The following is a 26,291-nucleotide window of genomic DNA, read 5'->3' on the forward strand; positions in this document are numbered from 1 at the left end:
CCACATGACCTGTTTGCACATGTGATTTTTACCAATCACATGTGTGTGTGTCAGGAGAATGCCAAGTCAGGCAGCTTCAGGGCAGGTCTGAAGACAGATCAATCCTGTCCACCAGGGAGGCATTCTGCGCAGGCCTTGTGTAAGTGAAAGGGTTACTTCCAGGATCTGTCCTGTTGACATGCTGAGTGCGTGTGTGCGCACATGCGAGTTTGTGGGACAGCATAGTTGCCCCATGGCCAATGGCATCGAGGAGGGGAACTGAAATTCCCTGGAGGCTCAGGGCGGTTTACATAAGAACAAAGAATAATACATGAAACAGAGAGAATACATGAATTAAGAGAATATTATCCCAAATATTCCAACAGCAGTCACATTTAAGAATAGGCTGTTTTCCCATGGAAATTTATAATTGGATTTATATACTGCCGTTCGCCAAATGTCTCACAGCGGTTGTGAATGTTGACAGCTTCTGCTTCACTTCCGCACCAAAGGCCTAGGCTCCACAAGGTCTCTGAAGACCTGAGATATGAGCTACGCTATTTTCATGAGTGGTGGCTGTGCTATTGTGTAAGGCTTTTCACACACAGCTGGCACAGCAATTTTTCTGCACAAGCCACTTTTTCATTGCTGCTGAGTTCCCTTCAGGAATTTTCTAGATGTCTGATTTCTAAGTGGGTGGGAAGAGAAAAGGTTCTAGTTTAACTGTTTTGGTTTTGTCCAAAGAACTCTGGAGCATGCAGTTCTGTTAGAGAAAGGCTAGCTTAGCATCATTATCACAAAATAACCATTTTCAAGTGGGGGTGGAGCAGGATAGAGCCACAGCATTTAAACCAGTTGAAAATCAGTTTCAAGTCTACATACCTTTAGGGCAGCGGTCCACAACGTTTCTGTGGCCGCGGACCGCTGTCATGGGGTGGGGGAGAGGGCGACCCGGGGCCCCGCACACGCGTGGCAGCCCCGGTGCAAACGTGCACGCGTAGACTTGCCGCGGCATGTGCGTTTGCGGCTGGTGGGGACTCAAACACGCATGCGCAGCAAGTCCACATATGCGCGTTTGCACCGCTGGCATGCCCCTCCAGGTCGCGAGCAAATTGGCCGCCAAATCGGCAGATTAGCTTGCAGCCTGGCAAGCTTCTCTCCCCCCCCCCCCCCCGAAGCAAGAAGCTTGCTGGGCGGCAGCTCACGGCCTGGCGAGCTTCTCACTGCCGGGGTGTGTGTGTGTGTGTGTGTGTGTGTGTGGGGGAGCCACAGCCCGGCGCTGAGGCCTTTGCGGCCCACCACTGGGCCGTAGCCCGGGGGTTGGGGACCACTGCTTTAGGGGAAAGGAGATTTCAGTTCCTTGGGGATGAAGGTGGGAAGACTGGTTCTCAAGGTTTTGTTTAACAATGATGGAATGACTGGAAGGTTATCTGAGGCATTGTGACTCACAGATCTTTCTTGGAATGTGAGTCACAACAATGTGATTTTATACTCTAATACATTGCAATGAATGACAGGGAAAGGCATTTTCACTGGACACTTGAAAAACAGCCAGTTTCAGACCGTGAATACATCATCTCAACATCTTAAACAAAATCAGAATGAAGACATGTGAAAGGCAGCCAAGAGGCTGGGGGAGGGGGAGACCTCTCCTCCTAATTGACTTGTCATCCTGATGTCATCCTGATGTAGCACAGGAAACAGGAGCCTCAGGGCCAGACTGCAAGTGATGGCTTGGGGGCATCTCATGGAGGCTGCTGCCATTTTAAAAGTGTTTCTGTAGTTCTTTAAAAATTGCCACAAGGCCCTGACCTGGGCCAGGGGCTTGGTGGCCCCAAAAGCTTTTTCAGGTGCAGAAACAGCCCACAACCACCATGATGACGTCCAGTTCAGAAACATAATTGGTCCTACACACTTAAAGACATAAATGCTTAAATATATGCCACAAACCGAAATGAGGGCCACTTAAGCTTATGCAACAATGGAGAACTTATCCAAGGATGGGACCTCTTGGAATTCTGACCTAGCCTGGTGAGCACAGACACAAAATGGCTGCCCTCGGAGGCCACCTTGTCTTCATCACACTGCAAATAACCTCCTGATGTGGAGGCAGGTGCTGCCAAAGGAATATTTTTAAAAGTCTGCACAGTCAGTCAAAGCTCCTGTGCCTCATCAAAGTACTTGCTGAACAAAAGCCCCACCTGGCCCAACCCACGTTCTAAAGAGACTTTTCTGGCCATTAGGAAAGGTGCAGGTAAGCACCTTGGTGCCCATAAGCACCGTGTTGGGGGTCCTTGATTAGTGATTATTAATTAGCACATCAAGGGTTAACAGCACTTCTTATACCCTGGAAAGAAACCCTGCTTCTGAACCCTCCCGTGGCCGCTTGGCAACCTGAAGACAGACCAGCAGGTCTACGGCCAGCCGTTCCTGCATGTGGAAGGTTAGCATGTCAGGATCGAACCGCACATGATGCGGAAGCTGCTTGGGCAAGCCCTGCCGGGGAACCGGGCGCGGGGAGGAGGGCAGGCGGGGGTCCCTGCGCTCTTCCCCTGAACCGCTTTCTGTGGCGACGGAGCCACGAGCGACCCCAGCAACGCTGGGCCATAACTCAAAGGGTCTCCGAGGTCACCGCCAGATGCCCCGTGCGCCAGCAAACGCGCGTCAGGATCGCAGCCTGGAACGTGTGCCGGGCGCATTCGGAGAGGCCTCCTCCTCCTCCTTTGAAGCCCGCGGACGCCGCTTCGCACCCCTCGTTTCGCTAACTAGCCACCCCTGGGGCGAGATGTATGCCCCGCGGGGCAGGGAGCCTCTCGGGCGCGTTGCTGGGGCCCGGGAGCAGGAGAGAGAGCGCTCGCCTCGCACTCCGGACCGCTGGTTACTGGCCGGCAACGATGTCGCTGCTGCCCAGTCGGCCGTCGGGTTGCCCCCTCGCCGAGGCCCTCCTGCAATTACAACTCCCGTCGCTGGAAGAGAGCGAGCGAGCAGCAGAGCCACGCACGCACACACGCACGCACAAGTACTTTAGTTACATTGTTGGGTGACTTTGCAACAACTCCCTTTGCCTCGGCCTTGCGCCGCCCCGCGAGACTGGATTTGCGCCTGGCTTCTGCCTGCCGGGGACTGCCTGGCGGAGATTTTCTTCCTCCTCGAGCAAGGGGGGAGAGGAGAAGGCGGCCCAAGACAAGGAAACCCGTCGACACTGCTCCCGCCGGCGCCGGCGTTGTGCTGCGCCCCGGTGGGCTTCGGGCTCTCCCCTTCCCCTCCCGCTTTCCCGCCCCCGGCCTCCCTCCCCTTCCTCCCGCGGCTCTCGGGCATGAGTTAAGCCGCCGCCGCCGCCGCGATGGACACCAAACATTTCCTGCCGCTGGGTGAGTTGGCCTTTGGCAAAAATGTCCGGGTTTCCGTGCAAAGCGCTGCGGCCGCGCGCGAGAGGAGGGGACGGCGCCGGGAGGAGAAGCCGGCGGGCGGCGCGAAAGTGTCTTTCTTCCCCGGGCAGGCCGCCGTTCGGCGGGCAGGAGCGGCAGTCCCCGAGCGAGCGGGGGCGGGGGGGTGTCTGGCCTTCCGACCCGATGGGCGGCGGCTGCGCTGCGCTGCGTTTTCTTCGGCCTGGGGAAGTTGGCCAAGGCTCCAGGGGCCGGGCGGGCCGGGATTGATCGGCTCAGGACGAAGGGGCGCCGGGAAGTCCCCCCTCGGTCGTCGGGATCCTCGAGTCTGAAGCGGGGTCGGGCGGCCTGCGAGGATGGCGAGCTTGGCTACCCTCGCTCTGAAGCCCCCTCCCCGGCCCAGGCAGAGGCCACCCCCCCCCCCGACTGCGTAAGACGGCTGTCAGAATATTGGTGGCGGAGACCCCCCCTGTCACCCCCGCCCTTCCCCCGCTTCCCATCCTCCAGCCTTTCTGCTTTGCCAGCCTTCCCGGGGGAGTCAAGTCCCAACTTGCTCCGCCTGCTCGGGCTGCTGCTGCTTGCCGCTCCGCCTGATTCCTTAGAAGTTCTGGGAAAGTGCCGGCGCCTCTTTCGGATGCCTTTTGCCAGCCTCGGCTCCCTCGGCCTTGCCTTGCCCTGCCCTGCCCTGCCCTGCCAGAGGGGTCTGAGGGTGGGATGCTGGAACAGGGAAGATGCAGGGACGCATGAAGGTGCCTTCGGCTGGGTTTCGGCCCTTGGGCCAGCCGAGACAGCGTGGTCCACTCAGACTGGCAGCAGCTCTCCAAGGCCCATCACCGAAGGTCAACCTGGGTCCTTCTGCATGCCGAGCACTTGCTCTACCTAAGGACCATCCCCAGTTCCTTCAGCCCTCCTGCAGCTCCCTGCAGCCCAGCCTGGCCGCCCTCCCACCACCCTTGCCTGGTCTTGTTGGCATAGTTGCGTTTGTAAACTCCTTGGGAGTTCTGGATTCAAGGAGTGTACTAGACTCGAGGAAGGAAACGTGGCTTTGTGGTGGCCTGTCTTGGAGGGTGCTCAGCATGCCAAACCTCTACGTTATTATTGTTTCTGGCAAGGGGCAGTCTGTGTGTGTATGCCAGTTTGGTGTAGTGGTTAGGAGCGCGGACTTCTAATCTGGCATGCCAGGTTCAATTCTGCACTCCTCCATGTGCAGCCAGCTTGGGCTTGGGCTCGCCACTGCACCAATAAAACTGTTCTGACTGAGCAGGAATATCAGGGCTCTCTCAGCCTCACCCACCTCACAGGGTGTCTGTTGTAGGGAGAGGAAAGGGAAGGCGATTGTAAGCCACTTTGAGACTCCTTTGGGTAGAGAAAAGCGGCATATAAGAACCAACTCTTCTTCTTCTTCAGTAATATCAGGGCTCTCTCAGCCTCACGTCCCTCACAGGGTGTCTGTTGTGGGGAGAGGAAAGGGAAGGCAATTGTAAGCCCCTTTGAGACTCCTCCGGATAGAGAAAAGCGGCATATAAGAACCAACTCTTCCTCTTCTTCTTTTTCTATGTTGGGGGTAACCTGTGGATGAGACTGGCAGCTTGGCTTCTTGCAGATCCATTTGCACCTGTACCCTTGGGAGGCCTGCCTGGCCACTGCCTGCTCCCCTGGAGGTAGCTTTCTGCAGTGCTGCAAGGATGTGGCCACCTTCTGCTTTGTACTCTGTGGACCTTGGACTGGGCTGAGCTGTTTGGATCCCTCTCTTTCCAACATGTGTGACAGAGCCAGGGGAGCTCTCATTGGTGACAGACCAGGTTTGTGTGGAGGAAAAGTTTCACACTCCCCAGCCCCCCCACCTTTGCAAGGGTCAGCAGTGTGGAAATGCAGTTTTGGCTTCCCCTGTAGCCTTGTCTTCAGATCCTGCCAGACAGTTGCATGGCAACCATATATTGGATGCATTTATTTTACCGCTTTCTGTTGAGGAATCCTGAGCAGCTGACAATTTTGCCATTTAAAAGACCAAATGAAAGAACAGCAAAGCACAGCTAGCTTTTCCCTTCTCCACAGGGCTAGATGTCACCCCTGTGATGCTAGGAGGGAAAGCAGTCTCCTCTTGGGATCTTGCTTATCAGGCAACAGGAAAAGATAGCTGTATCTGGTGCTAGGTAGGACAGACAGCCAGCACCCACTTCACCCCTCTCTGCACAACCCTGCTTCTTTTCTGACGTAGCCACTGCTCTTGGCCCTGATGGCAGGTTTTAGACTGTTTGGAGACTGGGGATATAATGGTGGAATCATAGAATCATAGAGTTGGAAGGGGCGATACAGGCCATCTAGTCCAATCCCCTGCTCAATGCAGGATCAGCCCAAAGCATCCTAAAGCATCCAAGAAAAGTGTGTATCCAACCTTTGCTTGAAGACTGCCAGTGCTCACCACCTCCGTAGGCAGCCTATTCCACTGCTGAACTACTCTGACCGTGAATTTTTTTTCCTGATATCTAGCCTATATCGTTGTACTTGTAATTTAAACCCATTACTGCATGTCCTTAGCTCTGCAGCCAACTGGAACAGCATCCTGCCCTCCTCCAAGTGACAACCTTTCAAATACTTAAAGAGGGCTATCATGTCCCCTCTCAACCTCCTTTTCTCCAGGCTGAACATTCCCAAGTCCCTCAACCTATCTTCATAGGGCTTGGTCCTTTGGCCCCAGATCATCCTCGTCACTCTCCTCTGTACCCTTTCAATTTTATCTATGTCCTTCTTGAAGTGAGTACTCCAGTACACAGTACTCCAGGTGTGGTCTGACCAGTGCCGTATACAATGGGACTATGATATCTTGTGATTTTGATGTTATGCCCCTGTTGATACAGGCCAAAATGGCATTCGCCGGTTTTACCACAGCATCACACTGCCTGCTCATGTTTAGCTTACAATCCACAAGTACCCCAAAGTCTCGTTCACACACAGTGTTACCTAGAAGCGTATCCCCCATCCAGTAGGCATGCTTTTCATTTTTCTGACCCAGATGCAGAACTTTACACTTATCTTTATTAAATTGCATCTTGTTCTCATTTGCCCATTTTCCCATTGTGTTCAGATCTCGTTGAACTCTGTCTCTATCTTCTGGAGTATTTGCAAGTCCTCCCAATTTGGTGTCATCTGCAAACTTGATGAGTAGTCCCTCCACCCCTTCATCTAGTCTAGATTATTAATAAATATGTTTAGAAGTACCGGACCGAGCACCGAGCCCTGAGGTACCCCGCTACTCACCTTCCTCCAGTCTGATGAAACACCATTGACAACAACTCTTTGAGTGCAGTTCTCTAACCCAGTGGTCCCCAACCTTTTTATCACCGGGGACCACTCAACACCTTTTACTGAGGTCCGGTGGGGGGGGGGTAGTTTACTCCTCTACTCTCAACCACTGCCCTAACGCTCTCTGATCGCTATGGTAATGTTTAAACATCCCTTCAAAATAAGATACAGACACGCCACAACAATGAACATAAGGAACATTTAATTTTCATGGAAATTTTAACTCATGACAATGACAAACCAATGGGAACCCTGAGCTTGTTTCTCTGCAATGAGATCCATCTGGGAGTGATGGGAGACAATGACACCCGAAGTGTGTTGTAAAGGGCCAGGAGGGAGTCCACCTTCGTAGTCCAATTAATCAACGGACCACATGTGGTCTGAGGCCCAATGGTTGGGGATCGCTACTCTAACCAATTTCCTATCCACCTAACTATCTGAAAATCCAGATTGCAGTCCTTCAATTTATCCATCAGAACATCATGGGGAACCTTATCAAAAGCTTTACTAAAATCCAAGTAAATGACATCAACCGAATTTCCATGATCCAGCAAACCTGTCATTTGGTCAAAAAAGGAAACCAGGTTGGTCTGACAGGACCTGTTGGAGACAAATCCATGCTGACTTCCTTGGATCAACAAATTGTCCTCCAGATGTTTGCAGATCGCTCCCTTTAATATCTGCTCCATCATCTTCCCCACAACAGAGGTCAGACTCACTGATCTGTAGTTTCCTGGGTCATCCTTCCTCCCTTTTTTGAAGATCAGAATAACGTTTGCTCTCTTCCAGTCCTCCAGGACATCTCCAGTTCTTAAAGAGGTCCCGATGATGATGGACAAGGGTTGTGCAAGTTCCCCGGAAAGTTCTTTGAAATTGTATATCTTGTGTAAGCATTAGTTTTTGGTTCTGATCCACGGGTTAAGTATGTGAATCATAGAATCATAGAATCATAGAGTTGGAAGGGGCCATACAGGCCATCTAGTCCAACCCCCTGCTCAATGCAGGATTAGCCCTAAGCATCCTAAAGCATCCAAAAAAAGTGTGTATCCAACCTTTGCTTGAAGACTTCCAGTGAGGGGGAGCTCACCACCTCCTCAGGCAGCCTATTCCACTGCTGAACTACTCTGACTGTGAAAAACCTTTTCCTGATATCTAGCCTATATCGTTGTACTTGAAGTTTAAACCCATTACTGCGTGTCCTCTCCTCTGCAGCCAGCAGAAACAGCATCCTGCCCTCCTCCAAGTGACAACCTTTCAAATACTTAAAGAGGGCTATCATGTCCCCTCTCATCAACCTCCTTTTCTCCAGGCTGAACATTCCCAAGTCCCTCAACCTTTCTTCATATGGCTTGGTCCCTTGGCCCCAGATCATCTTCGTCGCTCTCCTCTGTACCCTTTCAATTTTATCGACGTCCTTCTTGAAGTGAGGCCTCCAGAACTGCACACAGTACTCCAGGTGTCGTCTGACCAGTGCCATATACAACGGGACTATGACATCTTGTGATTTAGATGTGATGCCCCTGTTGATACAGCCCAAAATGGCATTCACCTTTTTTACCGCTGCATCACACTGCCTGCTCATGTTTAGTTTACAATCCACAAGTACCTCAACGTCTCGTTCACACACAGTGCTACCTAGAAGCGTATCCCCCATCCAGTATGCATGCTTTTCATTTTTCGGACCCAGATGCAGAACTTTACACTTATCTTTATTAAATTGCATCTTGTTCTCATTTGCCCATTATTCCATTGTGTTCAGATCTCGTTGAACTCTGTCTCTATCTTCCGGAGTATTTGCAAGTCCTCCCAATTTGGTGTCATCTGCAAACTTGATGAATAGTCCCTCCACCCCCTCATCTAGTCTAGATCATTAATAAATATGTTAAAAAGTACCGGGCCGAGCACCGAGCCCTGAGGTACCCCGCTACTCACCTCTCTACAGTCTGATGAAACACCATTGACAACAACTCTTTGAGTGCGGTTCTCTAACCAATTCCCTATCCACCTAACGATCTGAAAATCCAGATTGCAGTCCTACAACTTATCCATCAGAACATCATGGGGAAATTTGTCAAAAGCTTTACTAAAATCCAAGTAAATGACATCAACCGAATTTCCCTGATCCAGCAAACCTGTTACTTGGTCAAAAAAGGAAACTAGGTTGGTCTGGTAGGACCTGTTGGAGACAAATCCATGCTGACTTCCTTGGATCACCAAATTGTCCTCCAGATGTTTGCAGATCGCTCCCTTTAATATCTGCTCCATTATTTTCCCCACAACAGAGGTCAGACTCACTGGTCTGTAGTTTCCCGGGTCATCCTTCCTCCCTTTTTTGAAGATCGCAATAACGTTTGCTCTTTTCCAGTCCTCCGGGACATCTCCAGTCCGTAAAGAGGTTCCGAAGATGATGGACAAGGGCTGTGCAAGTTCTTTGGAAAGTTCTTTGAGTACTCTCGGGTGCATTTCATCTGGACCAGGGGATTTGAACTCATCCAGTGCAGCTAAATGCCTCTCGACAACCTCTCTATCCATGTTAACCTGCCACCCAGACACTATCCTTTGGCCACAGCCATCTCTAGATGTGCCTAAACACTTTGACCTGTGGGAAAAAACAGATGTAAAATAGGCACTAAGCCTTTCTGCTTTCTCTGCATCTTTCGTTAGAGTTTGTCCATCCGCACCCAACAGTAGGCCTATTGCCTCCTTTACTTTACGTTTGCTCCTCACGTAACTGAAAAATCTTTTCTTGTTACAATGGGCTTCCCTGGCCAATCTTAGCTCACTCTCAGCTTTGGCCTTTCTGATGATTGATCTACAGTGCCTAGTAACCTGTAGGTACCCTTCTTTAGAGCTCTGTCCTTCCCTCCATTTCCTGAACATTATCTTTTTCTTTCTTAGTTCCTCTTGAAGTTCTCTGTTCATCCAAATAGGCTTCTTAGAGCTCCTGCAGTGTTTTCGTATTTCTGGAATAGTCATTGATTGAGCATGCAATAGCTCTTGTTTGAGTAGCGCCCACCCTTCACATGCTCCCTTCCCTTCCAGCATTCTCGTCCATGGTATGACACTCATCATGTCTCTGAGTTTATTAAAGTTTGCCCTACGAAAATCCAACATCCGCGTCTGGCTACAAGCTTCCTTGGCTCCCCATCTCAAAAGGAATTCTATGAGGACATGGTCACTTCCCCCTAGGGTCCCCACCTCCTTCACCTCATCCACCAACTCTTGCCTGTTGGTCAGTATTAAGTCCAGTATGGCTGAACCTCTTGTGGGTTCATCTACCATTTGATAAATGAAATTGTCAGCCAGGCAGGTCAGAAACTTGCATGACTGAGGACGCTTCGCAGAGTTTGTTTCCCAGCACACATCTGGGAAATTGAAGTCACCCATGATGACAAGGTCCTGCCGTTTGGATATTTTCTCAAGCTGCTCACAAAGTGCAGCATCCACATCCTCTCGTTGGTCAGGCAGTCGGTAGCAGACACCAACCACCACACTGTTTGTTTTCCCCTTGCTTATTTTCACCCAGATGCTTTCCACTGTAGATATGCTCTCCTTCACTAGAATTTCCTGACAGGTAAGCCCTTTCTTCACATACAGTGCCACTCCTCCACCTCTTCGATCTATTCTGTTTTTTCTGAACAGTTCATATCCATCCACCATTACATTCCAGTCATGAGAATCATTCCACCAAGTTTCTGTGATGCCTACTAGATCATACCTTTCCATCAGCATGAGAAGTTCCAGCTCTTCTTTTTTATTGCCCATGCTTCGGGCGTTAGTATAAAGACATCTGAATCCTTTTACTTTTGGTTCCCTATGAGCTGGCCTTGCCGGTTGGGCTGCCTCCGATCGTTTTCCTTCCATACACTCCCTATGTTGATCGTCTCCTTCCCCTAGTGGCTTTAGTTTAAAGCTCTCCTGATGAATCTCCCCAGGTTCCTGCCAAACACATTCTTCCCCAGTTTCGATAAGTGCAGTCCATCAGGTGCTAGTAGGCCTTCCTCAAGAAAGCCTATCCCATGGTCCCAGAAACCAAATCTCTCCTGCCGGCACCAACTACGCAGCCAGTGATTCACCTCCATTATCTTCCTCTCCCGACGCATTCCTCTTCCCTTGACAGGCAAGATTGAAGAGAATACCACTTGTGCCCCCATTTGCTTGAGCTTCCTCCCCAGATCTTGATAGTCTTTTTTAATAGGAGCGATGGTATTCAGGGACATGTCATTCGTTCCCACATGGACCATCACAAATGGGTAGCGATCCGTAGATTTGAGGAGTTTGGGCAGCCTTTCTGAAACATCTTTAATTTTCGCCCCTGGCAAGCAACACACCTCTCGGGTTAGGGGGTCGGGCCCAGCCACATGGCGATCCATTCCTCTTATTTATTTATTTATTTATTTATTTGCTTGCTTGCTTGCTTGCTTGCTTGCTTGCTTGCTGCAGCAGAGCTACATTCTGTTGGGTCGCTCCACCCCTGGCAGGGAATTTAAAAGCTGTGGCCATCAACCGACTCCTCCTTGCAGATAGATTCCAGAGTAGTATGCATGCACATGAAAGCTCATGCTTTGCATAAAACTTGGTTGGTTCTGAATATATATCCTAACAGAAAAAGAGAGAACCTGTCCCAGGCTATCAAAATCACTTTAGCAATATCTTTTATACCAGCGGTTCCCAACCTTTTTGCGGTTGAGGACCGCCTCCGGGGGTGGGGGAGACCCGGCGGCCCGGGAACCACGCATGTGCAGCAGCTGCGTGCAAACGCACATGCGCAGAGTTGCCGCGCATGCACATTTTCGCCAGCAGGGGTCGCAAATGCACAGGCTTAGCAGCTCTGCTCCTGCGCATTTGTGTCCACCGGTGTGCTGGAGGCCGCGCCTGCCTCTCCCCCCCCCCCCCCCGCAGCAAGAAGCTAGCCGGGCCGTGAGCGAAGCGCCCGCTTTGGCAGCCGCTTCAGCGGCTGCTTCGGCGGCTGCGTCGCTTGCTGCCTGGTGAGCTTCTCGCTGCGGGGGTGGGGAGAGGCAGGAGCGGCTGCCACCGGTACCCTGGCAGACCAGGGGTTGACGACCCCCGTTTTATACAATCTCTATTTTAATGATAAATGAAATAACCAGAACGGACTCCAGATTTTGTTCTGTTTTCAAAGTAGACCTTTCATCGGTGGTTGTTTCCTCCTATACTTTTCAAACTTATCCTAGAAGTTTTCAATATTTCATCCAACTCCAAACTTTTAATCAAAATTCTCTGCATATAATGTCAGCCTTCAGCTCGCAGGTATGGGAGAGCTTTGTCCAGATACCACTCTGCTAAGTGATTTTGATAGCCTGGGACAGCTTCTCTCTTTTTTTGTTAAAACTTTGTTGGTCCCAAAGGTGCCTGAGTGGACAAAATTTGTTCTGCTCCTTTTTGGAGACTGCTGGCCACAGGGTAGGTGTTTAGAGATTTGTCACTAAACTGCTCGGATGCAAAATGAAATTTAAAAATTGTCTTCTTAACTTAGGCTAAAGGCCCTTCTTTGTCCTCACCCTAGGAATTTCCCCCATTTTCCCCTCATGATCTATTTCTATAATTGGAAATCTATTTATTTCAATATTTATTTGCTTTTCAGCGAAAAAATACTTAAAATGATAGAATCAGTGGCCAAACAGGCCATATTCCCACTCACTGCTCAATGTAGGAACAGCCAGAAGCATCAAGGTAAGTCTCTGTCCAGCTGCTGCCTGAAGACCACCAGTGAGGGGGAGCTCACTACCTCCATAGATAGTACATTCCCCTGCTGAGCTACTCTGAATGTGAATTTTTTTCTCCTGATATCTGGCCAATATTTTCTCCTGATATCTAGCCAATATCTCCTGATATCTAGCCAACTGGAGATGCTAGAGTCTGAACACTGGAACCTTTGCATGCCAAGCAGATCACTACAACTGTGCTGCAACCCCTCATTCTCCATGTAGTTAAAACCCATTACTGCAGGTCCTATACTCTACTGCCAACAGGAACCTTTCCCTGCCCTTCTATGTGACAACCTTTCAGATACTCAAAGACAGCAATCATGTCCCCTCTTGACCTCCTCTTCTCCCAAGTTCCTCAGCCTTTCTCCATAGGGCTTGATCATCAGTCCCCGGATCATTCTTGTCACTTTTTTCTGAATCATCTCAATTTTGCCCATGTCCTTTTTGAAATGAGTACTCCAGGTAGGGTCTGACTAATGTGGTATACAGTGGGACTATGACATCTTGTGATTTTGATGTGATGCCTCTGTTGATACAGCCCAAGACTGCATTTGCCTTCATTACCACCGCATCATGCTATCTGCTCATATTTAGCTTACAGTCCACAAGTACCCCAAGATCATGTTCACACACACTGATATCGAGAAGTGTATTTCCTATCCAGTATGCATGCTTCTCATTTTTGTGACCCAGATGTAGAACTCTGCACTTCTCCTTATTGAATTGCATCTTATTCTTATTTGCCCACTTTTCCAGCATGCTCAGATCTTGTTAAGGTCAGACTCACTGGCCTTTAGTTTGCTGGGTCATTTCTCCTTACTTTTTTGACGACTGGGATAACATTTGCTCTCCTCCAGTCTCCTGGCCTTCGGGAGGTCCTAAAGATGATGGACAAGGGTTCGGCAAGCTCTCTGGAAAGTTCTTTGAGCACTCTCGGGTGCACCTTGCCTACTACCATCCCCACATTCTTCTTCGAAAAAACAGAGGCAAAATATGTACTGAGCCTTTCTGCTTTCTCTCTTTCCTCTGTCAAACGTTTACCTCAGGGCTTGGTGCTCGGTCCAGTACTTTTTAACATATTTATTAATGATCTAGATGAGGGGGTGGAGGGACTACTCATCAAGTTAGCAGATGACACCAAATTGGGAGGACTGGCAAATACTCCAGAAGATAGAGACAGAGTTCAACGAGATCTGAACACAATGGAAAAATGGGCAAATGAGAACAAGATGCAATTTAATAAAGAGAAGTGTAAAGTTCTGCTTCTGGGTCAGAAAAATGATAAGCTGTCAAAAATGAAAAGCTGTCAAAATCACAAGATGTCATAGTCCCATTGTATACGGCACTGGTCAGGCCACACCTGGAGTATTGTGTGCAGTTCTGGAGGCCTCACTTCAAGAAGGACATGGATAAAATTGAAATGGTACAGAGGAGAGCGACAAGGATGATCTGGGGCCAAGGGACCAAGCCCTTTGAAGATAGGTTGAGGGACTTGGGAATGTTCAGCCTGGAGAAAAGGAGGTTGAGAGGGGACATGATAGCCTTCTAAGTATTTGAAAGGTTGTCACTTGGAGGGGGGGCAGGAAGCTGTTCCCATTGGCTGCAGAGAATAGGACATGCAGTAATGGGTTTAAACTATAAGTACAACGATATAGGCTAGATATCAGGAAAAAAAATTTCACAGTCAGAGTAGTTCAGCAGTGGAATAGGCTGCCTAAGGAGGTGGTGAGCTCCCCCTCACTGGCAGTCTTCAAGCAAAGGTTGGATACACACTTTTCTTGGATGCTTTAGGATGCTCTGGGCTGATCCTGCGTTGAGCAGGGGGTTGGACTAGATGGCCCGTATGGCCCCTTCCAACTCTATGATTCTGTGAAGAATGTGGTAGCAATACTATATTGCTAAACAAACAAAAATGCCGCAGGCAGCTCAGCAGTGTGTGCAGAGCTGGCCAGCGCATTTTTTCCCCCCTTTTGGGAGGCTGTAGTCGGGGGAGTAGCTGGGCCTGCATGGCCCAACTCCTCCCTTGCTACATGGGCCTGCCCAAACCGAGTCCATGTTGCCACCCCTGGCAAAAAATGGAACGCAGACACCCTCATTCCCTTACCACGGGGCAACAGAGGGCCTGAGTTGGGCCACGCCTGGGATGGGCCCGACTTACTGCCAACATCATGTGGAAATGGGAATTAGCTCCACTGCTGGATAAGTGGTAAGATGGGTCTAATTCCTGGTGCAGGAAGAGTTTCTTCATCCTACAGCAGGCCTACTGCTTAATTTACCTTACGTTTGCTCTTCATGTATTTGAGAAAACTTTTCTTTCTCAGTGGACTTCCCTGGCCTGTCTCAGATCACTCCCAGCTTTGGCCTCTCTGATGGCTGACCTACAGTGCCTAGTAACCTGCAGAAACTCTTCTTTAGAGGCCTGTCTTTCCTGCCATTTCTAGAACATTTCCTTTTTCTTCCTTAGCTCCTCATCTAAATAGGCTTCTTGGATCCCTTAGTCATGGCTTGTAATATCTCTTGTTTAAAGAGAGCCCACCCGTCACTTGCTCCTTTCTCTTCCAGCATTCTGGCTTCTTGGCATGACTCTCATCAAGTCTCAGAGTTTATTAAAGTCTGCCCTGTGAAAGTATCACAGACATAATTGACTACGAACTTCCTTAGCAACCCATCTTGCTATAAAACCAGAAGTTGACTTTCTAAATATGTTTGCAGAGTTAAAGGAAAGATTTTAAGCTTGTTAAAAAGCAGGAGGGGTGTTTTGGTTTTTATGTTTTACCGTACGTTATGTGTTTTATCTATGGTGTAAGCTGCCCTGAGCTATGTAACAAAGAAAGGTACCCAATAAATGTTTTTATATGAATAAATACTTCTCCAAGGAGGGAATTCCAGCAGCTTGGTGCTAGGAACTTTCATACATGGCTACCCAGCGAACATTTTGTACACATGGGACAGCAGCTCTCAATGTGACCTGGACTAGATGGATCTTTCAAAGATCTTGTTTATAATTATGGTTTTTATTGTATTATTGGTTATAAATTGTTGTATACCTCCCCAAGATGTCGAGAGGGATGGTTCTCTCTAATCTAATCACTCAGTCAATACAGTGTAGATTCTGACCTTCTCTGGGTAGGCAAAACCAAAAAGGGAACGAAAACCCAACCTTAATAAAGCCAGGAACTCAAAAGTTGAGTTATAAAACAATATAAAATTTAAAGAATTATTTATTAAAGTGCACCAATATTGGGTTAAAAACAAAGTAAAAACTATATTAAAAAACTATACAGATCTAACTGCACACGAACAGACCAAACATATTTTGACCCTACTGGGTTTTCCTCAGTGGTCAATATTATTGAATAATGCACTCATATCTAAAACTAGTTATGAAGTATAGCTGCATGGTGAAGGGAAATCCTGGAAAAATAAATATAGGAATATATTAGAATGAGCAAATATTAAAAAGGAAAGTCTAATATATTTTATGTATAAGCTGTTCAAACACAACTGGTGACTTACTGTTAGGTGTTGTCCCCAAAAATACCGGTATAATGTTTCTTTTTGGAGCACCACCTTCTAAGATATGTAATATCTAGGAACACCACTCTGTAAAAATAATGTAATGACCACAATTAAAAATTTTAATGTAAAAATGCCCATATTTCAAACAGGATACTTCCATACATACCTCAGTGACTGTTTTACTCTGCACAGAGTGCATCTCATGTGTCAGAAAAAAAAACTTTGCGATTGCAATGGGGAAGAAACTATGTCAACCTATGGGGCTGATGCAATCTAGCTGTCGTTGCATCAGCAAGTATCTGTGGACTAACCTCGAAGTCCAGCAAAAGAATGTGTGTGTGTGTGTGTGCGTGGGGGGGGGGGGAGAACAATGAAAAAGATGAACCACCATATCTAGCCAAGCAATATGCACTTTGAAATACAATTTTACAGATATTAAAATGCCGATATCCAGTCCATCTCCTCATGCAGGCCATGTGTGAAAGAGTCCAGTTGGTATATCCAAAATAGTTTCTTTTTCTCAAAAGTTCAGGTAATGTTTTGCCCATTGCAGACACCTGTTTGATGGCCCAGAATCTCGGCTGCATCTCTGTGTGTCCAGCTTCCACGAAGTGCTTTGCTAAGGGAGCCGTTAGTCTTTTGCATCTTATATTGCTATGTTGACAAATTCGCGTTCTTATGGCCCTAGCTGTGCACTCCCACATATTGTCTTTCACAAGGGTATTCAATTACATAGATGGTACAAATGGTTGAACAATTTATAAATTGTCTTATGTGGGTATGTTTTATCACCAGCCTGATTATGTAATGTGTTTCTCTTGTATACCAGAGTGCATACCGAACAATGACCGCAGGGGAAAAAGAAGAAGAGTAGAAGAGTTGGTTCTTATATGCCACTTTTCTCTACCTGAAGGAGCCTTTCTATTTATTGTGGTTGTTATAGATTTGTTGTTAAGTTTACTTTTAACCAACATGTCCCAATTTTTTTTTGATCTCCACATGCAGAGGTGGAGCTTTGCATCTAGGGATAGTTGACAAAAGATGCCAATGTTTTTGGATAGTAGTTCTTACATAATTATATGATTTGTTGTATGTAAAAACAGCAACCATCCTATCGGAATGCTGAGTTCTTATCTTGGGTTTCAGCAGGGACTCTCTGATCGTGTTTTTAGCTTTATAGAGGGCATGTTTAAGAATTTTGGCTGAATAACCCCTATCTGCCAGTTGTTTCACTACTATGTTGGCCTCCCTTATAAAGTCACACTACAGTTCCTCCTAATCCTTAACAGTAGAGAAAATGGTAAGTCCTTTTTTAGATGGAAAGGATGAAAACTATCTGCAGCTAGGTAGGAATTGACATCTGTGGTTTTTAAAAATAAATTCCTGTTTGAAGCCCTCTGTCATCTCTGCTAACTACAATGTCTAAAAAATTAATTCTGAATGAAATTTGCATAGTTACTGAATTGTATCAACTCCACCTCAGCGCCAGTCCAAAGAATGAAAATATCATCCAGAAATCTCTTGTACATTGCAATGTGTTTTCTATAAGGATTCTTATCCTGGAAAAAATATTTATTCTCCAATTTATCCATAAATAGGTTGGCTAACACAGGAGCAAATTTACAGCCCATCACTATGCCTGAAATTTACCACAAAAAATCATTTTCAAATTGGAATTTTTTTTCTTGAGGCATAATTCTGCAATGTGGCATAAAAACGTTGTAGAAGGGTTCAAATTTTGTCTCCTTTCTAGGACTTCATATAACACCTGTAAAGCTTCATCCTGGGGAATATTGGTATAGAGTGATACAACATCCATAGTGACAAACATCCTTATCTATTAGCTACACATTATGCATATAGTTCAAAAAATCCATTGTGTCTCTTAAATAGGATTTGATTGTGGGGACAAATGGTTTTATAAAGTAAAGGTAAAAGGCTAAGGGTTCCAAGATTGCTCCATATCCTGAGAATTGGTTTACCAGGAACTGGATATATCCCTTTATGTATTTTTGGAGGTAGAACTAAGGTGTTCTGCTCTCCGACTGTAACAAGTAATCATGTGTGTTTTTATCAATATAGTTTTCCAATAGTCCTTCCTGTAAGAATTCCACTAACTGATTTTTTATTATTCTTGTTGGATTATCCTGAATTTTAACAAAGTAAATCTTAATTTTTTATTGCTTCCTTTATATAACCTTGCCTATCTCAAATCACTAGGGCTCCTCCTTTATCTGCTGGTTTGAAGATGACATCTTGTGTTGGCACAAAGAACTGAGCATGGTCCTTTCGAGGTGGCTTAAATTATGCCATACTGTTGTTTCCATTTGGTTAAATATCTTCTTATTTCTGCTGGGCTTTCAGGCGTGCAAAGAGGAAAAGACAACACCAAATTTGCTCCCCCCCCCCCCCCAGCTTGGCTGCTTTGAATTTGGGCCTTCTGCCCATGTTTATGTTTGGATGGCACCCAGGTTAATGAGGGAACCCTTGATTTTTGGAACTATTTCACTTGCAAAATGAAGCTGGTTTTAGCTATTGAGTAGTGCGCACTGCCAGGTGACTAGCCAGTCTAAACTAAGCAAACTAAGGAGAGCCATCTTGGTGTAGTGGTTAGGAGCGTGGACTTCTAATCTGATGAGCCTTCTAATCTGATGAGCCGGGTTTGATTCTGCGCTCCCCCACATGCAACCAGCTGGGTGACCTTGGGCTTTCCACAGCACTGATAAAGCTGTTATTTAAAGCTGTTCTGACCGAGCAATAATATCAGGGCTCTTTCAGCCTCACCTACCACATAGGGTGTCCATTATGGGGAGAGGAAAGGGATGGCGACTGACTATAAGCCGCTTTGAGACTCCTTCGGGTAGAGTAAAGTGGCATTTAAGAACCAACTTTTCTTCTTCAAGTGTGTGTCTCTCTGAAAGATGTGGAAACTCTAATCAGTGACTTCAGCTGTTTCTTTCAGGAGTTAATTAAATTGGATGTATTTAAAATGACTGTTCATGGAAGAAAGGAGGAGGAAGAATAAGAAGAGTTGGTTCTTATATGCTGCTTTCCCCTACCCGAAGGAGGCTCAAAGCGGCTTACAGTCGCCTTCCCTTTCCTCTCCCCACAACAGACACCCTGTGGGGTAGGTGAGGCTGAGAGAGCCCTGAGATTCCTGCTCGGTCAGAACAGTTTTATCAGTGCTGTGGCGAGCCCAGGGTCACCCAGCTGGTTGCATGTGGGGGAGCGCAGAATCGAACCTGGCATGCCATATTAGAAGTCCGCACTCCTAACTACTACACCAAACCGGCTCTCAGGGAGAAAGTTATTTAAAAATAGCTGCAGTCTGAGCTGTTCAGGCAGGCCTTGTGCAGGGCTTTCTCTTCACTCTGCGTGCCTGTCAGAGTTGGGCTTGGCTCATAGATGGTCAGATTGTCCCCCAGAGTTATGAAGCAATTGTCTAGCTCTGCAGCAAAGTGAGCATGAAATGGAGCAGAAAGAAATGGAATAAAATTGGGTAAAGCAGGGGCGGAAGGACACAGTGACATCTCATCGTTCTCCTGCTGCTCCGGAGGAACTTTTGGATTCCAGCCAGCATTTCCTTGTTTTGGGATTCTGCTTTTTCTTGGAGATGGAAATGTGTCGTGTGGGTGAGGAGGATAAGGGTACTTCTCTGTGCTTTGCCAGGGTCCTGTGTCACTGCAGTGATTGTGTGTGCATATGCACAGTTCACCTGGGCACGGTATTTATTTTTATTTATTTATATTTATATACCGCCCTCCCCCGAAGGGTCAGGGCAGTTTACAGGGAACAGGAAACAGATATAGATAAGATGAGGTAACATATGTGACAACAGCAATAACAGTACAGCAACAATAACCCCAACATGATAACAGCAATAATAATATGATAGAACTGCAAAGGAGCCTCAGCTCAACTCTTACTGGGACCCAGTCGGCTAGGCAGATTAGTGGTGGTCATAATAGGAAGGGGGGGGGCTGAGGGCCAATTGGAAGCAATTGTCCGGGTTAACCTCAACCGAATGCCTGGCGGAGGAGCTCCCATTTGCAGGCCCTGCGGAACTGTTTGGGTTCTGTCAGGGCCCTGATCTCCTCTGGGAGCTCGTTCCACCAGGTGGGGGCCAAAATGGAGAAAGCTCTGGGCCTGGTTGAGGTCAAGCGGGCTTCCCTGGGGCCAGGGACCACCAGGAGGTTGAAGGACGTAGAGCACAAGGTTCTTTGGGGAGTGTAGGTGGAGAGGCGATCCCTCAGGTATACTGGGCCCAGACCGCGTATGGCCTTAAAGGTGATAACCAAAACCTTAAGCCTGATCCGGAATTCAACTGGGAGCCAGCGCAGCTGCTGAAGGATGGGCTGGATGTGGGACCTCCAAGGTGTTGCTGTGAGGAGCCTGGCAGCCCCGTTCTGGACCAATTGCAGTTTCCGGATCAAGGTAGGCCAGCGTAGAGCGAGTTACAGAAGTCCAGCCTAGAAGTGACCGTTGTGTGGATCACTGTAGTGAGGTGTTCCGGGGCCAAGTAGGGTGCTAGTAGTTTGGCTTGAAGGTACCATTGTGATCTGAGCCTCCATAGAGAGGGAGGCGTCGAGTATCACTCCCAGGTTTCTGGCAGAGTGGGCCACTGTTAGCTGCACTCCATCCAGATTGGGTAGGCGTGCTTCCTCGCTTGGACCTTTCCTGCCCAGCCACAGGACCTCTGTTTTTGAAGGGTTGAGCTTCAGACGACTCTGCTTGAGCAACCCCGTCACCACTTCCAGGCAGCTTGCTAATGTTTCTGGGGGAGAATCAGGGCGGCAATCCATCAGGAGGAAGAGCTGGGTGTCATCGGCATATTGGTGACAACCCAGCCCAAACCTCCGCACCAGTTGGGCAAGAGGGCGCATAAAGATGTTAAATAGAGTTGAAGAGAGATCCAAGAAAAGTGTGTATCCAACCTTTGCTTGAAGACTGCCAGTGAGGGGGAGTTCACTACCTCCTTAGGCAGCCTATTCCACTGTTGAACTACTCTGACTGTGAGAATTTTTTTCCTGATATCTAGCCTATATCGTTGTACTTGAAGTTTAAACCCATTACTGCGTGTCCTCTCCTCTGCAGCCAACAGAAACAGCATCCTGCCCTCCTCCAGGTGACAACCTTTCAAATACTTAAAGAGGGCTATCATGTCCCCTCTCAACCTCCTCTTCTCCAGGCTCAACATTCCCAAGTCCCTCAACCTATCTTCATAGGGCTTGGTCCCTTGGCCCCAGATCATCCTCGTCGCTCTCCTTTGTACCCTTTCAATTTTATCTACGTCCTTCTTGAAGTGAGGCCTCCAGAACTGCACACAGTACTCCAGGTGTGGTCTGACCAGTGCTGTATACAATAATGGGACTATGACATCTTGTGATTTTGATGTGATGCCCCTGTTGATACAGCCCAAAATGGCACTCGCCTTTTTTACTGCTGCATCACACTGCCTGCTCATGTTTAGTTTACAATCCACAAGTATCCTTAGGTCTCGTTCACACACAGTGTTACCTAGAAGTGTATCCCCCATCCAGTAGGCATGCTTTTCATTTTTCTGACCCAGATGCAGAACTTTACACTTATCTTTATTAAATTGCATCTTGTTCTCATTTTCCCATTTTCCCACTGTGTTCAGATCTCGTTGAACTCTGTCTCTATCTTACAGAGTATTTGCCAGTCCTCCCAATTTAGTGTCATCTGCAAACTTGATGAGTAGTCCCTCCACCCCCTCATCTAGATCATTTATAAATATGTTAAAAAGAATCCGGGCCAAGCACCGAGCCCTGAGGTACCCCGCTACTCACCTCTCTCCAGTCTGATGTAACACCATTGACAACAGCTCTTTGAGTGCGGTTCTCTAACCAATTCCCTATCTACTTAACTATCTGAAAATCCATATTGCAGTCCTTCAACTTATTCATCAGAACATCATGAGGAACCTTGTCAAAAGTAAATGACATCAACCGAATTTCCATGATTCAGCAAACCTGTTACTTGGTCAAAAAAGGAAACCAGGTTGGTCTGGCAGGACCTGTTGGAGACAAATCCAAATTGTCCTCCAGATGTTTGCAGATAGCTCCCTTTAATTTCTGCTCCATTATCTTCCCCACAACAGAGGTCAGACTCACTGGTCTGTAGTTTCCCGGGTCATCCTTCCTCCCTTTTTTGAAGATCGGAATAACGTTTGCTCTCTTCCAGTCCTCCTGGACATCTCCAGTCCTTAAAGAGGTCGCGAAGATGATGGACAAGGGTTGTGCAAGTTCTCTGGAAAGTTCTTTGAGCACTCTCGGGTGCATTTCATCCGGCCCAGGGGATTTCAACTCATCCAGTGCAGTTAATGCCTCTCAACAACCTCTCTATCCATGTTAACCTGCCACACTGACATAATCCTTTGGCTACTGCCAACTCTAGATGTGCCTAAACACTTTGACCTGTGGGAAAAAACAGATGTAAAATAGGCACTAAGCCTTTCTGCTTTCTCTGCATCTTCCATTAGAGTTTGTCCATCCGCACCCAACAGTAGGCCTATTGCCTCCTTTACTTTACGTTTGCTCCTCACATAACTGAAAAAATATTTTCTTGTTACACTGGGTTTCCCTGGCCAATCTTAGCTCACTCTCAGCTTTGGCCTTTCTGATGATTGATCTACAGTGCCTAGTAACCTGTAGGTACTCTTCTTTAGAGCTCTGTCCTTCCTTCCATTTCCTGAACATTTTCCTTTTCTTTCTTAGTTCCTCTTGAAGTTCTCTGTTCATCCAAATAGGCTTCTTAGAGCTACTGCAATATTTTCATCTTTCTGGGATAGTCATTGATTGAGCGTGCAATAGCTCTTGTTTGAGTAGCGCCCACCCTTCACATGCTCCTCCCTTCCCTTCCAGCATTCTTGTCCATGGTATGACACTAATCATGTCTCTGAGTTTATTAATCTTTGCCCTACGAAAATCCAACATCCGCGTCTGGCTACAAGCTTCCTTGGCTCCCCATCTCAAAAGGAATTCTATGAGGACATGGTCACTTCCCCCTAGGGTCCCCACCTCCTTCACCTCATCCACCAACTCTTGCCTGTTGGTCAGTATTAGGTCCAGTATGGCTGAACCTCTTGTGGGTTCATCTACCATTTGATAAATGAAATTGTCAGCCAGGTAGGTCAGAAAGTTGCATGACTGAGGATGCTTCGCAGAGTTTGTTTCTGGGAAATTGAAGTCACCCATGATGACAAGGTCCTGCCGTTTGGATATTTTCTCAAGCTGCTCACAAAGTGCAGCATCCACATCCTCTCGTTGGTCCGGCAGTTGGTAGCAGACACCAACCACCACACTGTTTGTTTTCCCCTTGCTTATTTTCACCCAGATGCTTTCCACTGTAGATGTACTCTCCTTCACTAGAATTTCCTGACAGGTAAGCCCTTCCCTCACATATAGTGCCACTCCTCCACCTCTTTGATCTATTTTGTTTTTTCTGAACAGTTCATATCCATCCACCATTACATTCCAGTCATGAGAATCACTCCACCAAGTTTCTGTGATGCCTACTAGATCATACCTTTCCATCAGCATGAGAAGTTCCAGCTTTTCCTTCTTATTGCCCATGCTTCGGGTGTTAGTATAAAGACATCTGAATCCTTTTACTTTTGGTTCCCTATGAGCTGGCCTTGCCGGTTGGGCTGCCTCCGATCGTTTTCCTTCCATACACTCCCTGTGTTGATCGTCTCCTTCCCCTAGTGGCTTTAGTTTAAAGCTCTCCTGATGAATCTCGCCATGTTCCTGCCAAACAGATTCTTCCCCAGTTTCGATAAGTGCAGTCCATCAGGTGCTAGTAGGCCTTCCTCAAGAAAGCCTATCCCATGGTCCCAGAAACCAAATCTCTCCTGCCGTCACCAACTACGCAGCCAGTGATTCACCTCCATTATCTTCCTCTCCCGACGCATTCCTCTTCCCTTGACAGGCAAGATTGAAGAGAATACCACTTGTGCCCCCATTTGCTTGAGCTTCCTCCCCAGATCTTGATAGTCTTTTGTAATAGGAGCGATGGTAATCAGGGACATGTCATTCGTTCCCACATGGACCATCACAAATGGGTAGCGATCCGTAGATTTGAGGAGTTTGGGCAGCCTTTCTGAAACATCTTTAATTTTCGCCCCTGGCAAGCAACACACCTCTCGGGTTAGGGGGTCGGGCCCAGCCACATGGCGATCCATTCTTCTTAGCAGGGAGTCTCCAATTACCAGTACTCTCCTTTTTTTCCCCTTCTCAACTCCATTTCCTTCTGTCCCCGTGGCCTCTTCCCTTTGTCTTAGACTTTGTTTTGGGACCTCTTCCCTTGTTGACCCTTGGATCTCCTCTGCAAGGTTCTGAAATCTATTCTGGAGCTCCAAAGGCCCCAAGAACTGTCTCGCTCTTCTCCATTGAGTCTTTTTCCGAACTGTCTGCAGAGGCTCCCTATTGTGGTCAATCTCCTTATCATCTTCAGGACTGGTTGTATTCTCTTTATTCTGAGTTGCAGGGCTCTGGTCTATGAACTCCTCCCCTTTTTTACTTTGGGTCAGAGTAATAATTCTGTTTTCTAATCCCCTAATATTTTCCTCCAAAAGTCTTACCAGCTTACACTTGGGGCAGCTGTAGTCCATCTTGTCTTCTGGGAGGAAGGCAATCATGTCACACTCACTGCAGATGATGGGATGAGTGTCGTGGAGGTCTGTTGTAATGTCTAGGCGGTGCAAGTATTAGGGAAATATAATCTACTGATATAATCTGCTGATTCTAATTGCTCGGCCAAGAACCCCAAGAGCCCTTTGTCTCTCCCCCTTTGGCTCGCGCCAAAGGCTCGCTCATCTGGCAAGGAGCAGCCCTTTTTAATCCTCCCAGCAATCACACAGCAGTCACCTCACCCAGTCAGCACAATAGCCTCACCTGGTCAGCAGCAACACTCCCCAGTAGCTCTCTCCACATGCTCTCAGTTGTCTGAGCTCTGCCTCTGGCGAGAAGCAGCCCTTTTTAATCCTCCTAGGAATCACCCAGCAATCACCTCACCCAATCAGCACAATAGCCTCACCTGGTCAGCAGCAACACTCCCCAGTAGCTCTCTCCACGTGCTCTCAGTTGTTTCAGGGGTTTCTCGACAGTAAAAAAAGTTGAGAAAGGAGCAAAATCTGAAGTAAGTTGTCATGTTGGAAGGTTATCCCTCAGGTGGCACAGCCAAGGAGTTTTTATGGAAGACAGAAGAGAAATTTGTCTCTGACTTCCTTTATTTGTTTTCTTCACCAATTAAAGGCAAACAGCTTTCCCAAGGCAGAGATGGGACCGGAGGGGAAGCCCTCTATGCTTTCTCCTTTGTGGACTCTTTTTCCATTGTTGCACCTTTGGATCTGATTCTTGGGCAGCTGGCCCAGACAACTATTCTGCCCCTTTCATAAGCTCTGAGTCAAGGCTGCATAGAGAGGGTTTGAAAAGAAATTGTGATTCTCCTTTTATGTTATTTGGTCACGAGTCATCTAAACTCTTCTATACAGTCATGAGGATGAGCCCCTTGCTATGGGGTAGCAAAGCTCCAAATCTTGGCTTTGAGCAAGAAACTGAAGTGTGACCTTGTGGTTGTGTTTTGGCCACCTCCCAGAGAATCCTGTGATTTTTGAAGCATCATGGCTTGAGCTACCATGGCTGGCAAGAGCAGAGCCGCTGCTTCTTTGCAGACAAATGTCATCTCTTTTCCCCAGAGTATTTTAAAGGAAGGAACCTCTTTGTGAATGAGCTGACCACTGTCAGGCCTCGCAATTAAATGGGGATTTCTGCTCCTGAGCCCCTGGAAGCCTATTCGAGCTGAGAAATTTAGAACCCAGCCTTTGGACAGTAAGCACCAACCTAATGGACCAATATATTAACATAACCTTTTCTCCTGCAGAGGAAGGGCAGTAAAATCCTCCAGCTGTTTCTACTTGCAGCACCATGGAATTTATTGGAGTGCTCTGAGAGATACACGATGCAGTTTATTGATGTGGTCTTTACAGCTGCTTCACCTGTCTTTGACAACAAGAGTGACTTCTGCTCAGCATGTCAGGGAGGTGACAGACTTAAACCACTGGGGTTGGGGGTCATTCACTTCTTGGCTTATTTTGACCCTCAGTCCAGAACCCCTCCCCAGAGGACCCCCCCCACATAAAGATGTGTAGAGTTTCTGTCACATGGCTGTTACTGTGCCAGCTGAAACAGGTGTGAGGGGAAGTAATGGAGTACAGGTTTGCCTCCCACCCCTTTATCTGTTTGCCTACCTCACAGGAGGCCTTCCTGCAAGCTCTGTCTAGCAGCCCCGCCAAGAGGCAAAGAGCCTCTCAGTTGACTGTGGAACAGCTTGTTATTTTGCAGCTCTCTAATAA

General features: G+C 47.5%; 1 protein-coding gene across 4 annotated transcripts in view; it reads left to right on the forward strand.

The window, feature by feature from the left end:
• Positions 1 to 2,956: 2,956 nt before the first annotated feature.
• Positions 2,957 to 26,291, forward strand: part of RXRA (retinoid X receptor alpha) — a 302,476-nt gene continuing 279,141 nt past the window's right edge. The window contains exon 1 of one of the 4 annotated variants that reach the window (XM_077306422.1): positions 2,957 to 3,350. In XM_077306422.1, the coding sequence (XP_077162537.1) occupies positions 3,323 to 3,350 (28 nt within the window). In that variant the 5' untranslated portion in view covers positions 2,957 to 3,322. The remainder of the gene's footprint in view (positions 3,351 to 26,291) is intronic. The other 3 variants (XM_077306423.1, XM_077306420.1, XM_077306421.1) reach the window with 3 other exon arrangements.

Source organism: Paroedura picta, chromosome 12, assembly GCF_049243985.1.
Source record: "Paroedura picta isolate Pp20150507F chromosome 12, Ppicta_v3.0, whole genome shotgun sequence".
NCBI classification, from domain to species: Eukaryota; Metazoa; Chordata; class Lepidosauria; order Squamata; family Gekkonidae; genus Paroedura; species Paroedura picta.